This window comes from Oncorhynchus keta, chromosome 34 (assembly GCF_023373465.1).
Source record: "Oncorhynchus keta strain PuntledgeMale-10-30-2019 chromosome 34, Oket_V2, whole genome shotgun sequence".
Taxonomy (NCBI): domain Eukaryota; kingdom Metazoa; phylum Chordata; class Actinopteri; order Salmoniformes; family Salmonidae; genus Oncorhynchus; species Oncorhynchus keta.
This window is the reverse complement of record NC_068454.1, coordinates 24,054,098-24,074,802: the sequence shown is the minus strand read 5'-3', so window position 1 is coordinate 24,074,802 and position 20,705 is coordinate 24,054,098. Positions and strand designations below refer to the sequence as shown.

General features: G+C 43.0%; 1 protein-coding gene across 1 annotated transcript in view; it reads right to left on the bottom strand.

Moving 5' to 3' along the window:
* The window catches only part of LOC118366632 (E3 ubiquitin-protein ligase SH3RF3-like), a 90,838-nt gene extending 72,779 nt beyond the window's left edge, over nt 1–18,059 (bottom strand). The window contains exon 1 of the mRNA XM_052493481.1: nt 17,477–18,059. Coding sequence (XP_052349441.1) covers nt 17,477–17,851 — 375 coding nt within the window. The 5' untranslated portion in view covers nt 17,852–18,059. The remainder of the gene's footprint in view (nt 1–17,476) is intronic.
* Between the last annotated feature and the right edge of the window lie 2,646 nt (nt 18,060–20,705).

Sequence of the window (20,705 nt, the reverse complement as noted above, 5' to 3'; positions counted from 1 at the left end):
GGCTGGTTTAGTATTTGACCAGTCAGTAAGGATGTGAGGATAGGGTAGGAGAGGCTGGTTTGGTATGTGACCAGTCAGTAAGGATGTGAGGATAGGGTAGGAGAGGCTGGTTTAGTATGTGACCAGTCAGTAAGGATGTGAGGATAGGGTAGGAGAGATGGGTTTGGTATGTGACCAGTCAGTAAGGATGTGAGGATAGGGTAGGAGAGATGGGGTTGGTATGTGACCAGTCAGTAAGGATGTGAGGATAGGGTAGGAGAGGCTGGTTTTGTATGTGACCAGTCAGTAAGGATGTGAGGATAGGGTAGGAGAGGCTGGTTTGGTATGTAACCAGTCAGTAAGGATGTGAGGATAGGGTAGGAGAGGCTGGTTTAGTATTTGACCAGTCAGTAAGGATGTGAGGATAGGGTAGGAGAGGCTGGTTTGGTATGTGACCAGTCAGTAAGGATGTGAGGATAGGGTAGGAGAGGCTGGTTTAGTATGTGACCAGTCAGTAAGGATGTGAGGATAGGGTAGGAGAGATGGGTTTGGTATGTGACCAGTCAGTAAGGATGTGAGGATAGGGTAGGAGAGGCTGGTTTAGTATGTGACCAGTCAGTAAGGATGTGAGGATAGGGTAGGAGAGATGGGGTTGGTATGTGACCAGTCAGTAAGGATGTGAGGATAGGGTAGGAGAGGCTGGTTTAGTATGTGACCAGTCAGTAAGGATGTGAGGATAGGGTAGGAGAGATGGGGTTGGTATGTGACCAGTCAGTAAGGATGTGAGGATAGGGTAGGAGAGATGGGTTTGGTATGTTGCCACTAGTCTCTCTGTCAAACTGATCAGAATAAATTAACCTAAGAATGAAGAGCGTTAAAGCATCTGCCGTGAGGATAAACATCACTTCACCCCACAATGAGAGGGAGCGCGATGGAGAGAGAGAGGGAGAGAGAGAGAGAGAGAGAGAGAGAGAGAGAGAGAGAGAGAGAGAGAAAGGAGAGAGGAGAGAGAGGGAGAGAGAGAGAGAGGGAGAGAGAGAGAGAGAGAGAGAGAGAGAAAGGGAGAGAGAGAGAGAGAGGGAGAAAGGAGAGAGAGAGAGAGAGAGAGGGAGAGAGGAGAGAGAGAGAGAGAGAGAAGAGAGAGAGAGGGAGAGAGAGAGAGAGAGAGAGAGAGAGAGAGAGAGAGAGAGAGAGAGAGAGAGAGAGAGAGAGAGAGAGAGAGAGAGAGAGAGAGAGAGAGAGAGAGAGAGAGAGAGAGAGAGGAGAGAGAGAGAGAGAGAGAGAGAGAGAGAGAGAGAGAGAGAGAGAGAGAGAGAGAGAGAGAGAGGGAGAGAGAGAGAGAGAGAGAAAGGGAGAGAGAGAGAAAGAGAGAGAGGAGAGAGAGAGAGAGAGAGAGAGAGAGAGAGAGAGAGAGAGAGAGAGAGAGAGAGAGAGAGAGAGAGAGAGAGAGAGAGAGAGAGAGAGAGAGAGAGAGAGAGAGAGAGAGAGAGAGAGAGAGAGATCACCAGGCCTCCTGATGAAACAGAGGTTTAATTTGCAGCAGAATAATCATCAGCATCACTCAGCCTGGCAGAGAGAGGGATGGAGGGAAAGAGAGAGAGGGATGGATGGATGGAGAGAGAGGCTCTAAAGATGATGGACTCTCCATTTCCCTTTACACCCACAGAGATATAGCCAATTACACACACACTGCATCACAGAGGAGATAGCCAATTCCAGGCACTGGCAGACAGCATACAGAGAATGGGTTTTAAATTATCTGTCAGGACTGTGGAACTGCTCTGCTGCAAGCTGGTCAATACAGAGATCGGAGCTGAGGTGTGTGTGTGTGTGTGTGACCTAATCAGACTGATCAATGACATCATGTCCACATTTCCTCCGGCAATGTCTCTTTGTTTGACAAGACCTACAGCTCACACCTCTCTCTCTCTTCCTCTCTCTCCATCCCGCTATCTCCTGTTGACTATGTCTCTCTGACAGACAGACAGACAGACAGACAGACAGACAGACAGACAGACAGACAGACAGACAGACAGACAGACAGACAGACAGACAGAAAACACATTTTCATTACATAATTCTTCAGAGAAGTGTTCCACAGGAGAACATTAATACCTAATGTTTATAGTAGTGTCGACCTGGAGGATGAGTAACCATGTCTGGGGTTTGACGTTAGATCCTGTGATAATACATCAGGCTTTGTCTCAGTGGGCTGATACATTGTTGAATTGCACAGAGAGATGATCTGGTCAGTCAGATTGGTGACTGATCATTTCTTATTATCCTTCCCTCCGTGTATGAATTACACTAGGCCAGCCGCCAGACCTGACTGACTTCTCACCCTCATCTCCATACTAACAATGGCGGGGGGTTAACCTTTTAACCTTGTGTGTGTGCGTGTCATGGGGGGGTAGGAGTTAACCTTTAACCCCATGGGAAATACAGCCAAGCTCAAAACTTGTTTAGCCCACAACACCCTCATCTAGGCCTATACACCCCTCTGCATATCCACCCCCAGCTACACACTACTTCTCTCTTTCAATTTCCCATTTCTCTCTTTATCTCCATCTCCTTCTCTCTCTCCCTTTCTCTCTCCAGCTCTCTCCCACTACAACAGACTTTTCTTCACACAACTACAACACTCCCATATTGATCAGCTCACTGACAACACAGTGTGTATTATATCAGACCAGGCAGCAATACAATTGGGAACACTATGCATACTATAATCTAATCCACATACAAAGTGATTACTTTGAGGTGTGCATCCAGAGGTGATGTGTGCTGAACGCGGAACGAGGGAGAGTTCGGTTTGTTGTCTGAAAAGTCTGAAAAAGTCTTGTGTTGAAAAAGTTTGGTTACTAGCTACCTTTTGAATTTGGATTCTGCGACATGGTTAGTATCAGTTGCTGGGACAACTACAGGTATATCTGTCAAAGGATCCTGACAACCAAACAAAAGTTTGAAGAGCTGCTTGGCGTAACAGATAGCCTAGCTGCTAACTAGCTATCAAGCTAGCAAGATTTCCTTGACAGCTTGAACACAGCCCACGACACGGTTAGCCCTGGCTGGAACCGCGGATTGTCTCCTGCTTATGGCTGTCTAAATCTTTGCCCTTTGTTTCTGTTTAAATCTGCCCTGAGACCTGCCCTGTCTGGGACTGAGTGGGACTACCAGCGTTAGCCTACATTGCTACCATGGCACCCAAATCCAAAGGTGGGAGTCATGGAGAGGACAGTGTTCCTCTATTACAGGTAAAGGATCTTTTAAACGGACAAAAAGGGTTCTACAAGCAGTTGTTATAACAACAGGAAAATACTGTAGCTGAAAGAGCCTTGTCCAAATTCTGATGGACTCAACCAACAAAAGAATGGACGATCTGACCAGAGAGGTCCAGGGCCTTAAGAACAGTCTGCAGTTCTCCCAGGGAGAGGTGGATGTCCTGAAAGAGACTTGCAGCAATACGACTACAAACTGTAAGTCCTCTCATTATTAACAATGGGAAAACAGACTATTTAGAGGGACAGTCCATGAGGAATAACATCATTGTGGATGGCATACCAGAGCACTGAGCAATGGGCCGAGCCTGAGGAGAAGGTAAGAAAAAATATCAGTGAAAAGCTGCAGATGGATCATATGAAGATTGAGGTGGAGCGCGCCCACAAGTCTGAAAAAACCTGTAACCAGCCCAGGAGACAGACCCAGGCTTATAGTGGTCAAGTTCCTGAGGTTGAGGACAGAATGGCTGTTCTAGAGAGAGCCAAGAACTTGAGAGGAACCAACATCTTCTTTAGCGAGGACTACTTGGAAGTTGTGCACCTGAGGAGGAAAGAACTGATCCCAGCCATGAAATCTATCAGAGAGTGTGGGGACATTGGGTACATCCGCTACGACAGGCTCATTGTCCACCCTCCCTCCTAAAACAATAGGAAGAGTGAGAGAGCCTAGCTTCCGGGTCGGTAACTTCAGCCCCATATCACACACACACACACACACACACACACACACACACACACACACACACACACACACACACACACACACACACACACACACACACACACACACGCACACACGCACACACACACCAACTGACACTCACAAGTGCCTGATTGACTGACTCTATTAGCCGAACAATGTTCTTGTCATGCTTTGTGTGTTCTTTCCCTTCATATTATGTCCATCTCTGATCAGCTACCCAGGAAAGAGCTTAAAAAGGGCTTAAAATTGCCCATATTAATATATGTATCCTTGGAAATAAGGCTGCTCAAATCAGATAACATTCATATATTGGCCATCTCTGAGACTCACTAAGATAATTGATACAGCATGATACAGCAGTAACAATACAGGGATATAACATCCACAGAAGAGACAGGAATGCCTATGGAGGAGGCGTTGTTGTATATGTTCAGAGCCATATTTCTGTATAGCTGGAAGGGGATCTCATTGTGTAATGCTGTTGAAGTGCTGTGGTTGCATGTTCACCTGCCTCATCTAAAGCAATTTCTTTTGAGGTGATGTTACAGTATATGCCACCAAGTGCTAATATTCATTATCTGGATAATATGTTTGCAATTATTGACAATGTCTGTGATATTAACAGATAGCTGTCCGCTCAAGAGGAAGCTACTCACTGTAACCAGTGCCTTTAATCTGGTTCAGGTTATTAATCAACCTACCAGGATGTTTACAAACAGTACAGAAACTAGATCATCCACGTGTATCATTTCTACCAACGCTGCAGAACGTTGCAGTGAAGCTGTGTCCGTACACACTGGATGTATTGACCATAATATAGTGGCCATATCTAGAGGATACAACGTTCGAAAGGCTGGGCTTCAAATAGTGTATAAGAGATCATACAACATTTTTGTACTGATTCCTATGTTTAAGATACAACAAAATATTTGTTGGTCTGATGAGGAGCATTCAGACACTGCACTTGGTCCATTTATGAAATTGTTTCTTCCAGTTATTGATAAGCATGAACCTATTAAGAAATTGACTGTTAGAGTTGTTAAGCCCCCATGGATTGATGAGGAATTGAAAAGCTGTATGGTTGAGAGGGACGAGGCACATCTGATTAGCAAACTTCATGTAAATTGAGAAATTATGTGACTTAACTGAACAAAAAGAAGAAACTGTATTATGAAAACAAGATAAATGACATAAGTATGACGGAAAAGCTTTGGAATATGTTCAATTAAATTATAGGTGGTTGACTAATTCAATTCCCTCTTTCATTGAATCAGATGGCTCATTTATCACAAAAACCTTTTGATGTTGCCAGTTACTTTAATGACTATGTCAATGGCAAAGTAGGCAAACTTAGGCATGTAATGCCAACAACAAACTGTGAGACATCCTATTCATTCATAAAATACCTAATAATGAAAGAAAAGCATTGTAATTTTTGAATTCTGTAAAGTTCGTGTGGTTGAGGTGGGGAAATGATTGTTGTCCGTCAATAATGACAAACCACCTGGTATTGACAACGTAGATGGAAAGCTACTGAGGATGGAAGCGGACTATATTGCCACTCCTATTTGACATATTTTTTATCTGTGTCTGGAAAATAATGTTTGTCTCAGACCTGGAGAGAAGCCAAAGTCATTCTGCAACCCAAGAATGGTAACACACCCTTTACAGGCTCTAACAGCCGGCCAATCAACTTGCTGCCGACTCCTAGCACCATTTTGGAAAGAACTGTGTTTGACCAGATACAGTGCTATTTCTCTGTAAACAAATTAACAACTGACTTTCAGCATGCTTAATACAGAAGGGCATTCAATATATACTGCACTGACACAAATGACTGATGATTGGTTGAAATAAATTGATAATAAGAAGATTGTAGGAGCTGTACTGTTAGCCTTTGAAATTATTAACCATAATTAGGGCTGGGGCCGTCACGAAATTTAACCAGCCGGTGATTGTCAAGCAAATAACTGTTGGTGTCACGGTAATTGACTGTAATTAACATAAACTCATTTAGCATCTCCTAGCTTCCACACATGTTGCAGACCTTTGGAGCGTCTACATTTTAAAAGTCTAATACATACATGTAATATAACCTACACCTTCACAATAAACCCATTATTTATTTTAGACTGGTCTAAAGAAACATGATATGAAGAAAATGTAGTCTATTTCAGAAGAACAGAATAGCATACTCTAAGTTTAACCTTATGTTAGGTCCTGATCTGGCTATGATATATGGTTGTGGGCTACACTAGTTCATTTAGCAGACAAGATTTGCTTAGAATTCCATGGCATTATTTTATAGTATGAAGAATACAATTGATCAAAGCTGAATAAAATAGAAAGGATATTTTCTCCAAATGATTTGAGGGAGTGTGCACATGCGGCTATTCTGTGTTGCGCGGTTAACACAGAAATATTCCTATATGCATAATTTAGAGTTGTTAATGTAACTTTAGTTGTTCTACAAACGTTGGGCTATATGTTTAGATTTTTAATACATTGTTAAGCCTGCATGATGAGATTCTAATGATGATTTGAAAAAAGTTGCTTGAAAGGCATGAGCTCTGCTTTGTTTATGTGCAGGCTGTGAACACTGCATCAGTCACTCATTCACAATTTGACAAGCACTTGATAATGAATAGAATTTCACGGAGGCATCCCCTTTGTGTGACCGTAATGCACCCTAAAAAAATCCATGCCTTTTGTGGCCAGTGGCCGTTGTGCCCTTCTCCCTGAATGCTGTGTGCTCCATCATGTGATTGGGTCTTTCTCACGGGCTACAAGTGAAGACAGGCACATCGGGGACGCTACTGCACGTGTCCTTATCCAATTCCGAGGCGCATATTGAAGATATTTGAAGAACTGTCCACATTTACTTTTCGTCAGCCGACAAGATGAGTAGGACTAATAAACAGCAAAACACTAGCCTATGTCAATTTACTATTCCCCATAGTACAAAAGTTGACCTATTCTATTCTGTGTGAGAAATACATATTCCAAACATAGTCTGGGACAGATATGGGATGCGATAGATCCAAAATTAATATAACCACAAGCATCAAAAAATGTTTTTTTTACGCAATGTGGCTGATGCAACAGATCAGAACGTTTAGCTAAAAATGTTGATAAACTATTAGGGTATTTCTTCATATTATAAGCGTAGCAATGCGCACACACGGCAGTAGGCTATAAGCCCGAATGTTCCATTATCGGAAAACACCATTATCAAAAGTGACCATAAATGCAGTTATGCATGTAATGCTTTTATTATAAAGGTGCATTTTATGGTGAATAGTATCTTCCCCAAACTTGAAACTCACGCGCTGCTTATATATGCCAGTTAGGCTCTACACCCCTTGGAAAGCGAATTAATGTTCTTAATCTTAAGAAGTTATTTGCCCACTTTAGTTGTGATACAAACCTTATTAAAACATATAGGCCTATAGGCTAGGGTACATGAGCTGTGTGACTATGATTCGAAAAAAAGTAGCAATAAAAAGGCATTGTTTCTTATGCTGGGCATCATTCACAAGTGATAAAATATAATTCACATGTGATAGGCTAATATTGTCACACATCAGAATATTCTTGATTTAATCTTGTTTTTACATATTGAAACGGGGCCATCGGGAGAAAATACATGTCATCTATGTACTTAAATAGTGAATGGAGGACGCTTTTCCCCGTGGTTTATTTTCATACCAGCCAGGTTGGCTATACTCCTGATGTAAAGATAAATAATGTGCTTAATATTAGGAAAGTTTAGAAATAAATATAGTAGGCCTAGCCTATAGAAAGCTGTTGGGATCCTCCTCTTTTTAATAGAAGCCATCAAAACTCTGTTTTCTCATACAATTGCATAGCTTATTGAAATTTTGAGCAACATGAGCTCATGGGCTCTCATGAAGTGTTTGATTAGATTTTCAAATACATTTGCATTGATGTCAGCGTGATTAGATGGACAATGGAGTGCTGAGTACCAGGCAGTTATCAAGTTTAGTAGGCTACTAATGACCATCAGCAGCATCAGAGCTTGGAGAAGCCTAATTACCGTGACTAAACGGTCACGTGGAATTTGACTGCCTTCATGACTCGTGACCGCCGGTGTGGCGGTAATATGGTCACCATAACAGCCCTAACTTTGATCTGCTGATGAAAAAACGAACATGTTATGGCTTTTCAACCTTTATAGCTATCTATCTAATAGAACACAGAGGGTTTTCTTTAATGGAAGCTTCTCTAATATAAAACAAGTGTGGTGTACTGCAGGGCAGCTCTCTTGACTCTCTTTTTTTCTAATAACCTGCCAATGGCATTAAACAAAGCCTGTGTGTCTATGTATGCTGATGATTACACCCTATACATGTCAGAAACCACAGCTAGTGAAATTAGTGAGTTGCAGTCAGTTTTAGAATGGGTGGCAAGAAATCTCAGGCTAGTCCTGAACATCTCTAAAACGAAGAGCATTGTATTTGGTACAAATCATTCCCTACGTTCTAGACCTCAGCTGCATCTGATAATGAATAAGCAAGTTGAGGAGACAAAATTACTTGGTGTTACCTTGGATTGTAAACTGTCATGGTCAAAACATATTGATTCAATGGTTGTTAAGATGGGGAGAGGTCTGTCTGTGATAAAGAGATGCTCTGCTTTTTTGACACCACACTCCACAAACCAAGTCCTGCAGGCTCTAGTTTCATCTTATCCAGTCATTTGGTCAAATGCTGCAAAGAAGAACCTAGTTAAGCTGCAGCTGGCCCAGAACAGAGCGGCACATCTTGCTCTTTACTGTAATCAGAGGGCTAATATCAATACTATTCATGACTGTCTCTCTTGGCTAAAAGTAGAGGAGAGACAGACTGCACCACTTCCTGTTTTTATAAGAAACATGGCAAATTGTTTGCGTTGTCAACTTACACATAGCTCTGACACACACACTTACCCCACCAGACATGCTACCAGGGGTCTTTTCACAGTCCCCAAATCCAGAACAAATGTAAGAAAATGTACAGTATTATATACAGCCATGATTGCATGGAACTACTTTCCATCTCAGATTGCCCAAGCGAACAGCAAACCTGGTTTAAAAGAATTATAATAAAGCAACACCTCACAACACCTTTCTCCTATTTCACCCAGATATTTTGTGTGTATACCACTGATATTTAGGCTATGTGTGATGTTTTAAACGTCTGTAGTTCTGTCCTTGAGCTGGTCTTGTCTATTAATGTTCTGTATTATGTCATGTTTCATGTGGACCCCAGGAAGAGTAGCTGCTGCTTTCGCAACTGCTAATGGGGATCCTATTAAAAAACGAAAATACCAAATACATAGGATATGCGGTATGCTGCCTGAAAAAATCATTGTTTACCACATTCTTGTCAGGATTTGCCTTTTATATCGCCATTGCTTTTGGCGGGAAAGAGCCAGAGACATTCAACTTTGACCCTGTTGTTGTGACCGTTGTCATGGTAACCTGTGTGACAGCAACCTCGTGACAGCACTGCTTTCCTTTTTTCACAATCACAGAAGTAAGTCAGCAGCTCGCCATACTTGTAAATCATTTGTAAATAGTTACCTTGTAATATGTTAATTTTCCTGTCATGGTGATTGAAAAAAAAAGGTTGAGAGGCAGTAACAGTCCAGTAAGTCAGTTCATTACCATGCAGATCAGTCATCACCAAAATCAACAACCTGACACTCATTACATACACATTACACATTACATTTACTAAAACTTCATTAATACCACATTAATACTGCATGTGTCTGCTTGCCTTCAATGTGCTCTCCATATCAGAGGCTCTCCCTATGGGCTGAGCTGTGTGTGTTTACTGTATATATAAGTGTGTGTGTTTGTGTGTGTCAGCAAAGACAAAAGGTCCCCTCTGAATCCTCTCTGCCCTTTATCCCCTGCTTCGAACTGGAACAGCAGCAGTCCCACACACACACACACACATACGCGGACACACACACACACGCGGACACACACACACACACACACACACACACACACACACACACACACACACACACACACACACACACACACACACACACACACACACACACATTAAATGATATTCTTGCTCCTTAATTAATAAATGATGAGGGTGTAAGTGTTCAGTGGAATAAAGCACAGCTACGGCTGGCTGTCTAGTCTGTAGGGGACATCTTAAACTAACCCATCTCTCTTGCTATTTTCTCCCTCCCTCTCTGACACACACACTCATGAAAATGACTGTCGAAAACATTCCTCACAGAGCTAAAGGATTGCAGCACATTACCAACATATGGGCTATCTGGAAAGAAAGAAAGAGAGAGAGAGAGAGAAAGAGAGAGTATGTGTGTGTGTGCATGTGTGTGTGCGCATGTGTGTGTGTGTGGACATGTTTTACGATACTTGTGAGTTCCAAGTCCTAACAAGAATAGTAAACCAACTAAAATGTAAAAAGGTGAGGATATTTTGCCAGTCCACACTTATAAAAAGGCTATTTAGGCATAGGGATTAGGTTAAGGGTTAGAATTAGGGTTAGGGGTTAAGGTTAGAATTAGGGTTAGGGGTTAAGGTTAGGGTTAGAGTTAGAATTAGGGTTAGGGGTTAATGTTAGGGTTAGAGTTAGAATTAGGGTTAGGGGTTAATGTTAGAATTAGGGTTAGGGTTAGGGGTTAATGTTAGGGTTAGAGTTAGAATGAGGGTTAGGGGTTAAGGTTAGGGTTAGAGTTAGAATTAGGGTTAGGGGTTAAGGTTAGGGTTAGAGTTAGAATTAGGGTTTGGGGTTAATGTTAGGGTTAGAGTTAGGGTTAGGGGTTAATGTTAGGGTTAGGGGTCAAGGTTAGGGGTTAAGGAAAATAGGAAGTTGAATGGGAATCAATTGTTGATACCCAAAAAATACTCACAATTATAGTAATACATAGCTGTGTGTGTGTGTGTGTGTGTGTGTGTGTGTGTGTGTGTGTGTGTGTGTGTGTGTGTGTGTGTGTGTGTGTGTGTGTGTGTGTGTGTGTGTGTGTGTGTGTGTGTGTGTGTGTGTGTGTGTGGTGTCAGTAGTGGCAGCTGTGTCCTCCTCTCTTGTCAGAAGTAAAAGCTTCTATGAAACTTTAATGTCAGTCTGTCTGCCTGAACTCAGATACAAAAGAAACACCCCAACCCCTTCTGCTGCTATTAGTGTAGTAGTAATGTAAGGTGGTGGTCTGCGCTGCCCTGTCATCACCAGGGTGTGTTACTAATGGCAGCAGAGATCAAGGCTCAGGACTACCTGTAAATACAGGTGAACACACTTCAAAGCCTTGGTCTGTGGGTGGTGATGTCACCATGAAGCACCTCTGAAACTCAGCGGAGGAAAGGCTGACCTCAAAAACATACGTACAAACATGCACTGAGTATACCAACAACATACGTACAAACATGCACTGAGTATACCAACAACATACGTACAAACATGCACTGAGTATACCAACAACATACGTACAAACATGCACTGAGTATACCAAAAACATACGTACAAACATGCACTGAGTATACCAACAACATACGTACAAACATGCACTGAGTATACCAACAACATACGTACAAACATGCACTGAGTATACCAAAAACATACGTACAAACATGCACTGAGTATACCAAAAACATATGTACAAACATGCACTGAGTATACCAAAAACATATGTACAAACATGCACTGAGTATACCAACAACATACGTACAAACATGCACTGAGTATACCAAAAACATACGTACAAACATGCACTGAGTATACCAAAAACATACGTACAAACATGCACTGAGTATACCAAAAACATACGTACAAACATGCACTGAGTATACCAACAACATACGTACAAACATGCACTGAGTATACCAAAAACATACGTACAAACATGCACTGAGTATACCAAAAACATACGTACAAACATGCACTGAGTATACCAAAAACATACGTACAAACATGCACTGAGTATACCAACAACATACGTACAAACATGCACTGAGTATACCAACAACATACGTACAAACATGCACTGAGTATACCAAAAACATACGTACAAACATGCACTGAGTATACCAACAACATACGTACAAACATGCACTGAGTATACCAACAACATACGTACAAACATGCACTGAGTATACCAAAAACATACGTACAAACATGCACTGAGTATACCAACAACATACGTACAAACATGCACTGAGTATACCAACAACATACGTACAAACATGCACTGAGTATACCAACAACATACGTACAAACATGCACTGAGTATACCAAAAACATATGTACAAACATGCACTGAGTATACCAAAAACATATGTACAAACATGCACTGAGTATACCAACAACATACGTACAAACATGCACTGAGTATACCAAAAACATACGTACAAACATGCACTGAGTATACCAAAAACATACGTACAAACATGCACTGAGTATACCAAAAACATACGTACAAACATGCACTGAGTATACCAACAACATACGTACAAACATGCACTGAGTATACCAAAAACATACGTACAAACATGCACTGAGTATACCAAAAACATACGTACAAACATGCACTGAGTATACCAACAACATACGTACAAACATGCAGTGAGTATACCAACAACATATGTACAAACATGCACTGAGTATACCAAAAACATACGTACAAACATGCACTGAGTATACCAACAACATACGTACAAACATGCACTGAGTATACCAAAAACATACGTACAAACATGCACTGAGTATACCAAAAACATACGTACAAACATGCACTGAGTATACCAAAAACATACGTACAAACATGTCGTTCCCATAGCAACGATAAAAACATTCACAAACCAGAAACCGTGGATTGATGGCAGCATTCGCGTGAAACTGAAAGCGCGAACCACTGCTTTTAATCAGGGCAAGGTGTCTGGTAACATGTCCGAATATAAACAATGCAGCTATTCCCTCCGCAAGGCTATTAAACAAGCTAAGCGTCAGTACAGAGACAAAGTGGAATCTCAATTCAATGGCTCAGACACAAGAGGCATGTGGCAGGGTCTACAGTCAATCACGGACTACAAGAAGAAACCCAGCCCAGTCACGGACCAGGATGTCTTGCTCCCAGGCAGACTAAATAACTTTTTTGCCCGCTTTACAGTGCCACTGACACGGCCTGCAACGAAAACATGCAGTCTCTCCTTCACTGCAGCCGAGGTGAGTAAGACATTTAAATGTGTTAACCCTCGCAAGGCTGCAGGCCCAGACGGCATCCCCAGCCGCGCCCTCAGAGCATGCGCAGACCAGCTGGCCGGTGTGTTTACGGACATATTCAATCAATCCCTATACCAGTCTGCTGTTCCCACATGCTTCAAGAGGGCCACCATTGTTCCTGTTCCCAAGAAACCTAAGGTAACTGAGCTAAACGACTACCGCCCCGTAGCACTCACTTCCGTCATCATGAAGTGCTTTGAGAGACTAGTCAAGGACCATATCACCTCCACCCTACCTGACATCCTAGACCCACTCCAATTTGCTTACCGCCCAAATAGGTCCACAGACGATGCAATCTCAACCACACTGCCCTAACCCACCTGGACAAGAGGAATACCTATGTGAGAATGCTGTTCATCGACTACAGCTCGGCATTCAACACCATAGTACCCTCCAAGCTCGTCATCAAGCTCGAGACCCTGGGTCTCGACCCCGCCCTGTGCAACTGGGTACTGGACTTCCTGACGGGCCGCCCCCAAGTGGTGAGGGTAGGCAACAACATCTCCTCCCGGCTGATCCTCAACACGGGGGCCCCACAAGGGTGCGTTCTGAGCCCTCTCCTGTACTCCCTGTTCACCCACAACTGCGTGGCCACGCACGCCTCCAACTCAATCATCAAGTTTGCGGACGACACAACAGTGGTAGGCTTGATTACCAACAACGACGAGACGGCCTACAGGGAGGAGGTGAGGGCCCTCGGAGTGTGGTGTCAGGAAAATAACCTCACACTCAACGTCAACAAAACTAAGGAGATGATTGTGGACTTCAGGAAACAGCAGAGGGAACACCCCCCTATCCACATCGATGGAACAGTAGTGGAGAGGGTAGCTAGTTTTAAGTTCCTCGGCATACACATCACAGACAAACTGAATTGGTCCACTCACACTGACAGCGTCGTGAAGAAGGCGCAGCAGCGCCTATTCAACCTCAGGAGGCTGAAGAAATTCGGCTTGTCACCAAAAGCACTCACAAACTTCTACAGATGCACAATCGAGAGCATCCTGGCGGGCTGTATCACCGCCTGGTACGGCAACTGCTCCGCCCTCAACCGTAAGGCTCTCCAGAGGGTAGTGAGGACTGCACAACGCATCACCGGGGCAAACTACCTGCCCTCCAGGACACCTACACCACCCGTTGTTACAGGAAGGCCATAAAGATCATCAAGGACATCAACCACCCGAACCACTGCCTGTTCACCCCGCTATCATCCAGAAGGCGAGGTCAGTACAGGTGCATCAAAGCTGGGACCGAGAGACTGAAAAACAGCTTCTATCTCAAGGCCATCAGACTGTTAAACAGCCACCACTAACATTGAGTGGCTGCTGCCAACACACTGTCATTGACACTGACCCAACTCCAGCCATTTTAATAATGGGAAATGATGTAAATATATCACTAGCCACTTTAAACAATGCTACCTTATATAATGTTACTTACCCTACATTATTCATCTCATATGCATATGTATATACTGTACTCTACATCATCGACTGCATCCTTATGTAATACATGTATCACTAGCCACTTTAACTATGCCACTTTGTTTACTTTGTCTACACACTCATCTCATATGTATATACTGTACTCGATACCATCTACTGTATGCTGCTCTGTACCATCACTCATTCATATATCCTTATGTACATATTCCTTATCCCCTTACACTGTGTATAAGACAGTAGTTTTGGAATTGTTAGTTAGATTACTTGTTGGTTATCACTGCATTGTCGGAACTAGAAGCACAAGCATTTCGCTACACTCGCATTAACATCTGCTAACCATGTGTATGTGACAAATACAATTTGATTTGATTTGATTTTGGTCTTGACTTCAGAGAAAGTCCAAATAATAACCAACAAGAAGCATGAACTGGAACATTGGGACAATATCATCCACTTCATATTTTAAAAGACAAACATGGTACTAGGAAAGTTAATATGTGACAAAACAGATTCATATGTTGGCTACGTGCAACACTTTGTTTTAACAATACATCTGTTCTCATGTTCTTACCCAAACTGGTTGCAGCACCTGATAAACTGTAATATCCATTAAAATACTGGGATGACGACTCGCACAGGATAAGTATTATCAGAGGATTTGGGAGATTGACGAAAAGAGTAGGTTTTTAGGGCTGGAATAAATTCTTCCTGCCAAGTAAAAATGACTGACGCGGCAGATTCGGACAGGACTAAATTACAGATGTGATTTATGCTTGTGCACAAAATGATATTACCTGAGCTCCCCCACTGAAACGTGTACCGCCCGGTTTATTGTTTATGTCATGGAAAGAGCAGGTGTCCTTTATGTGTTGTATACTCATTGTACATACACACACATTGCACACATCTACGTCCTGTGGAGTTTGGGTAGTGAATAGATGTGATGTTCGCAAACGATTCGTTCATTTTGATAGACTAATTTTAGTGACTTCAGTCATGACTAGTTTTTCTGAGTCACTTGTTCATTTTAGTCGTTCCTTTGACCTGCTGGCCGCAATGAATTCTACAGCAGGATTCATGTGCGCTCCTCCGGCGACTCCAGAGACGTGCTCCGGTCAACAACTGTCTGTCATATAATTATGCGCACAGACAAAGTAGATCACGCTGCAGGCAGTATATAGAATAAAGAAATATGTGTATAACTGGTAATTGATCGCATGGTGCAAGAATGAATGCAATTAATTGATTATTGATTGTTTTGATGGACATAGCTTTGTAGAGCCAAAACATACACAGCACAAGCCTCTTCTCAACACTCGAACTCGAGAGCGAATCGTCTGGGGTGCACCACTTAGCGAAAGATATTGTGCTAATCACCCCAAGCAATGCATTCCTCCAAGAGTCGTTCACAATCTAGTCCGGTTGCGGCCACAACTAGACCTCGTTTTCAATTGTACCAATAAATAATCTTATTTGTATGCCTAGCAATAAACAAATCAAAATCAAATCAAATCAAATTTATTTATATAGCCCTTCGTACATCAGCTGATATCTCAAAGTGATGTACAGAAACCCAGCCTAAAACCCCAAACAGCAAGCAATGCACATCGTTTAAAGCACGCTTTTACAAATCTCAGTCAAAATGACAGCTCCATAAGCCCTTTATGGGGAACGACATGTGAACGAGGGGCTTGTATAATTATTACTATTTCGAGTTTTCAGTTCATTGTTCGCGGACAGTAGGTCCTGCGTGCTCTTGGCATTACTGACTCAAATGAACGAAATTAGTTGAAAGATCGGATTCAGTCAAAAAGAGACGAACTTCCCATCAATTAGGTGGGAGAGGGGGGGAGGTTGTGAGTGCTTTCTACTCCGAGTCTCCAGAGTGTCCTGCTCTCACAAAGGAGCTAAAACAAACAGTGACTGGTCAGAGAGAGAGAAAGAGAAATACATTGAGAGACAAAAAGTGGGGGAGAGTAAGCGTTCCAGTACTCAGCTCACGATGAGTGTTTAGAGTCTACTGCTTCTGCTAGTGGTTCTATCTGGCAGGTCAGCTGACTGCAGCCCACCACACACTCTCTCAGTCCTGGGCTCATGTTCAATAGTCACCCTGCTCCCCTTCAGAGGATTGAGAAGTGTGAGGCACTCTTAATGACATGATGTGGCCTATTGGCCAAAGACTTGACATGCTATGGCATGGAGCTGAAAGCATTAACAAATATGTTACCTGCCTATAAAACATCCATACAGTATGGGCCCTAACATCCAGAACCCTTAGGATACTGTTAATAAACCTAGAGTAGCTTATATTTAAAGGCCCACTGTGCTGGCTGTCATTGTTCAGCCTCCATTATGAAACATAGGCAGCTGTCTGCCTGCTGCATCTCTAGACTACCTGAACACAGCACAGCCATGCCACTGAGGTAACTAAACCATATCTTGCAGCTATACCTCGCTTGTCTGTCTAGCAATAACATGAATAGCACAGGTGACTGTATCTCTTACTTTCTCTCTATATATACCCCCTCTCCTCTCTTTCCCTCTCTCTCTCTCCATAGCTCAATTCTGTCTAATTGTGTCTTTAGCTGCAGGAGTTGGGGGTAGAGCACACATAGGAAATCTTTCAACACATTGGTGTGTGAAATTAGATTTCCCAAACAGATTCTCAGTTGTCCAGCTATGCAACTCCACCACCCCCACACATGTATACAGCAACTCGGTTCTTCATAATTCTAGCCAAGGAACATTCTGTACAGCAAGTTGGCAGCCAACCAGTCCAAATACCAAGTAGCAGAGCTAACTAAGTACCTTGACGGGGGAGCTCCTTGTGGCCACCGGCAGGTCCCTGATCCCACTGCCCGGGGGAGAGACGCTGATCCCGGCTGCACAACCCAATGACTCTCCGCCCCCCACCTGGGACTGCCTGGTACTGCCTGCATTCCGTGGCCGCTGTTTGATCCCGTCCAGCAGGCGGACCAGCAAGATATTCGCGGGGAGGTCGTCCACCTCACAGCCGACTAGGATGCGACATTCGGGACATCTCAGTTCGTTTCTGGAGCTGACTATGTTCTCCAAGCAGCGGCGACAGAAGGTGTGTTGGCAAGGCAGGACTTTAGCTGTAGTGTCCAGCCTTTCCAAACACACTGAACACTCCAGCAAATCCAACAGAGACGACTCGTCCATCTCACTCTGCGAATATTCCTTACCGATTATTATTGACGTTAACCGAGTGGGTGTTGGTTTCTGATTTCGCGTTTAATGCACCAGAAACTGAAGAATACATATCGGCGTAGGCTGTTTAAAAGCGCAATCTGTTGTGCTATTTCCCCGAACTGAGCCCGTTAAGGCAACCAGGCAACCCTTCTCTCTCTTCTCGCTCTCTCTGCTTGCTCTCCCTCGCGCAGCTGTGCAGATTGCAGTGAGGTCACGCTCTCATCTCTCTCTCTCTCTCTCTCTCTCTCTCTCTCTCTCTCTCTCTCTCTCACACACACACACACACACACACACACACACACACACACACACACACACACACACACACACACACACACACACACACACACACACACACACACACACACACACACACACACACACACACACACACACACACACACACACCATAGGAAGGAGGTGAGAGAATTGGGAATCACACTGACCGATAATTCTTTACAATTAGCACCCTACCAGTTATTCATTCATACAGCTAGGCTACCTATATGTGTCAGATGGCTATAGGCTATAGGTGCTCAGTGAGGCCAACCAGAGAGAGGTAATAACCAGTGATCAGAAGGCTGTGTGGGAGAGCAGAGCTCTGTGTGTGTGTGAAACAGTTGTGTGGGTTTCAGAGTGGAGAATGCATATCATCAGAAATAATGCAACACAGATTAACACCAAAAACCTGTCACCATCTTCTGGGATGCGCTCCAGAAATAGTAGTGTTGGAACACAGGTTTATCTTTAGGTGTTATAAATCATGTGTAAAGTCAATAACCAAAGTGAATCAGATATTTGGTGGACTCTGTTAGGAGAGTGGGATGGTAGGTTACTCTACCACAAAATAACCAATGGACAATGATAGATACTCAATAAAAAACACATAAATCAGAGCAGACAGATGTGTGAAGACACTGCCACCCCACGGACAACTAGAGAAATAATAGTTAGTCTGTCTTTTCCTGTGCACGGAAGGTAGGTAGCCAAGTATTGTTGGTAACAGAGGGGTTATTCTGCCGCCTGCTGGTGAAATGTTGAACTAATCAATAACCCAGATGTTTGGATGAAGCTACAATAGAATCTCATTTTATCTGTGAGGTTTCAGTTCATTTTGACCTCAATACATATTTTAACTGCTTGAGCTTATATTTTAAGATCTAAGAGGTTGCTTTTGGACTGAACACACACACACACACATTCATAGTTGCCATCTAAACCATGTTTCTGATTATGAGCAAATCTGATCTGAAACGACACCATGGTGCACTCCTGTTGCCCAGAGCCTTATACGGAATAGAGTGCGATTTCAGATGCAGCCTTAGTTCCTGTTGCTGTTAGAGCCTCATGGCTGAGGGAGCAGAAGGTCTGTCAGCTGCACAGAACCGTCTCTCTCTACCTGTCTCTGCCTGTCTCTACCTGCCCTTTTCTCACGTTTAACTCCTGCCCTGGGGGAAAGCTGGGTTCCTCAGATCTGACATCCGGCCTGGCTGATGTTCTCTACCACACACAGAGACGAGCACAGGGCCTAAACCTCCTGATGCACAGGTAGTGTGTGTGTGGAATCATGTAGAGAAAACAGTTACATTTTTTCACATTGACAATTCACGTTGATACATTTATCCAATACAAATGCTATATTTAAATCTTACTGTACATCAATAATGTTACATTATCATTGTATCTTGATGTATAGCGTTTAATTGTACGTAACCTATAGGTATAGGCTAGTCTCTTCTCCTCACCCAATGTCCTTTCATTGTGGAAACTAGGTTAGCTGACGATGCAGTCAATATGGTAATGAAATCTGCTCTCCCGTTGAGGCGCAAAGTGATTAGAGGACAACATATGAGTGTGAGTGTGTGTGTCTGTGTTGGTGTGTGTGGACGAGTAGTTAGAGGAGAGGATCAAATATGCCCACCTTTACAGAGTAGACCTACCCATCATGCATAGCATCAGGAGCCAGAAATCCCTGTGACTTTTTATTATTATTATTATTTTTTAATTGATTGAATATTCGAAAAACATACAATATACTTGCAGTGAAGCCGCTCAACAACCACATCATACCAGTCATCCAGGCACTCTTCCCTCTGGTCTAAAAAAATATCCCAATTCCCCAGGGCAGTGATTGGGGCCACTGCCCTGTGTAGGGTGCTGTCTTTCAGATGGGATGTTAAATGGGTGTCCTGACTCTCTGAGGTCATTAAAGATCCCATGGCACTTATTGTAAGAGTAGGGGTGTTAATCCTGGTGTCCTGGCTAAATTTCCAATCTGGCCCTCAAACCATCACAGTCACCTAATAATCCCCACTTTGCAATTGGCTAATCTCTCCCCTGTAACCATTCCCCAGGTCGTTGCTGCAAATGAGAATGTGTTCTCAGTCAACTTACCTCGATTCCCTGCTCTACCACCAGGCCAAAAAACATGAACATGAACCCGATCCGCCCCACAATTCCACAATAGCTGTCCCTCACTATTACATTAATGTATGTGTTTATTTGAATGAGAGAGTGTGTGTATATGCATGTGTACAAACACCTGCATGGCATTAGTTGTAAAAACACTGCCACTTAGTGTCATTCAAATGTACTTTATATTATGTTTTATTTTTATCTTTGACCATCATTCTATCTCCCACACAGCAGCTCCACTCCCACATACCAACCCTCAGCTTCCCTCAGCCCATCCCAATCCCTGTGATATGCATGTCTTAATACACAGTTTCAACTTTAAATAGAGAGATATCTGTGATATTTGTTTGGTTTCAGTAGCTAGATAACATCTTCCTATTCCTGCTGCCATTATGAAAGAGCTGATATT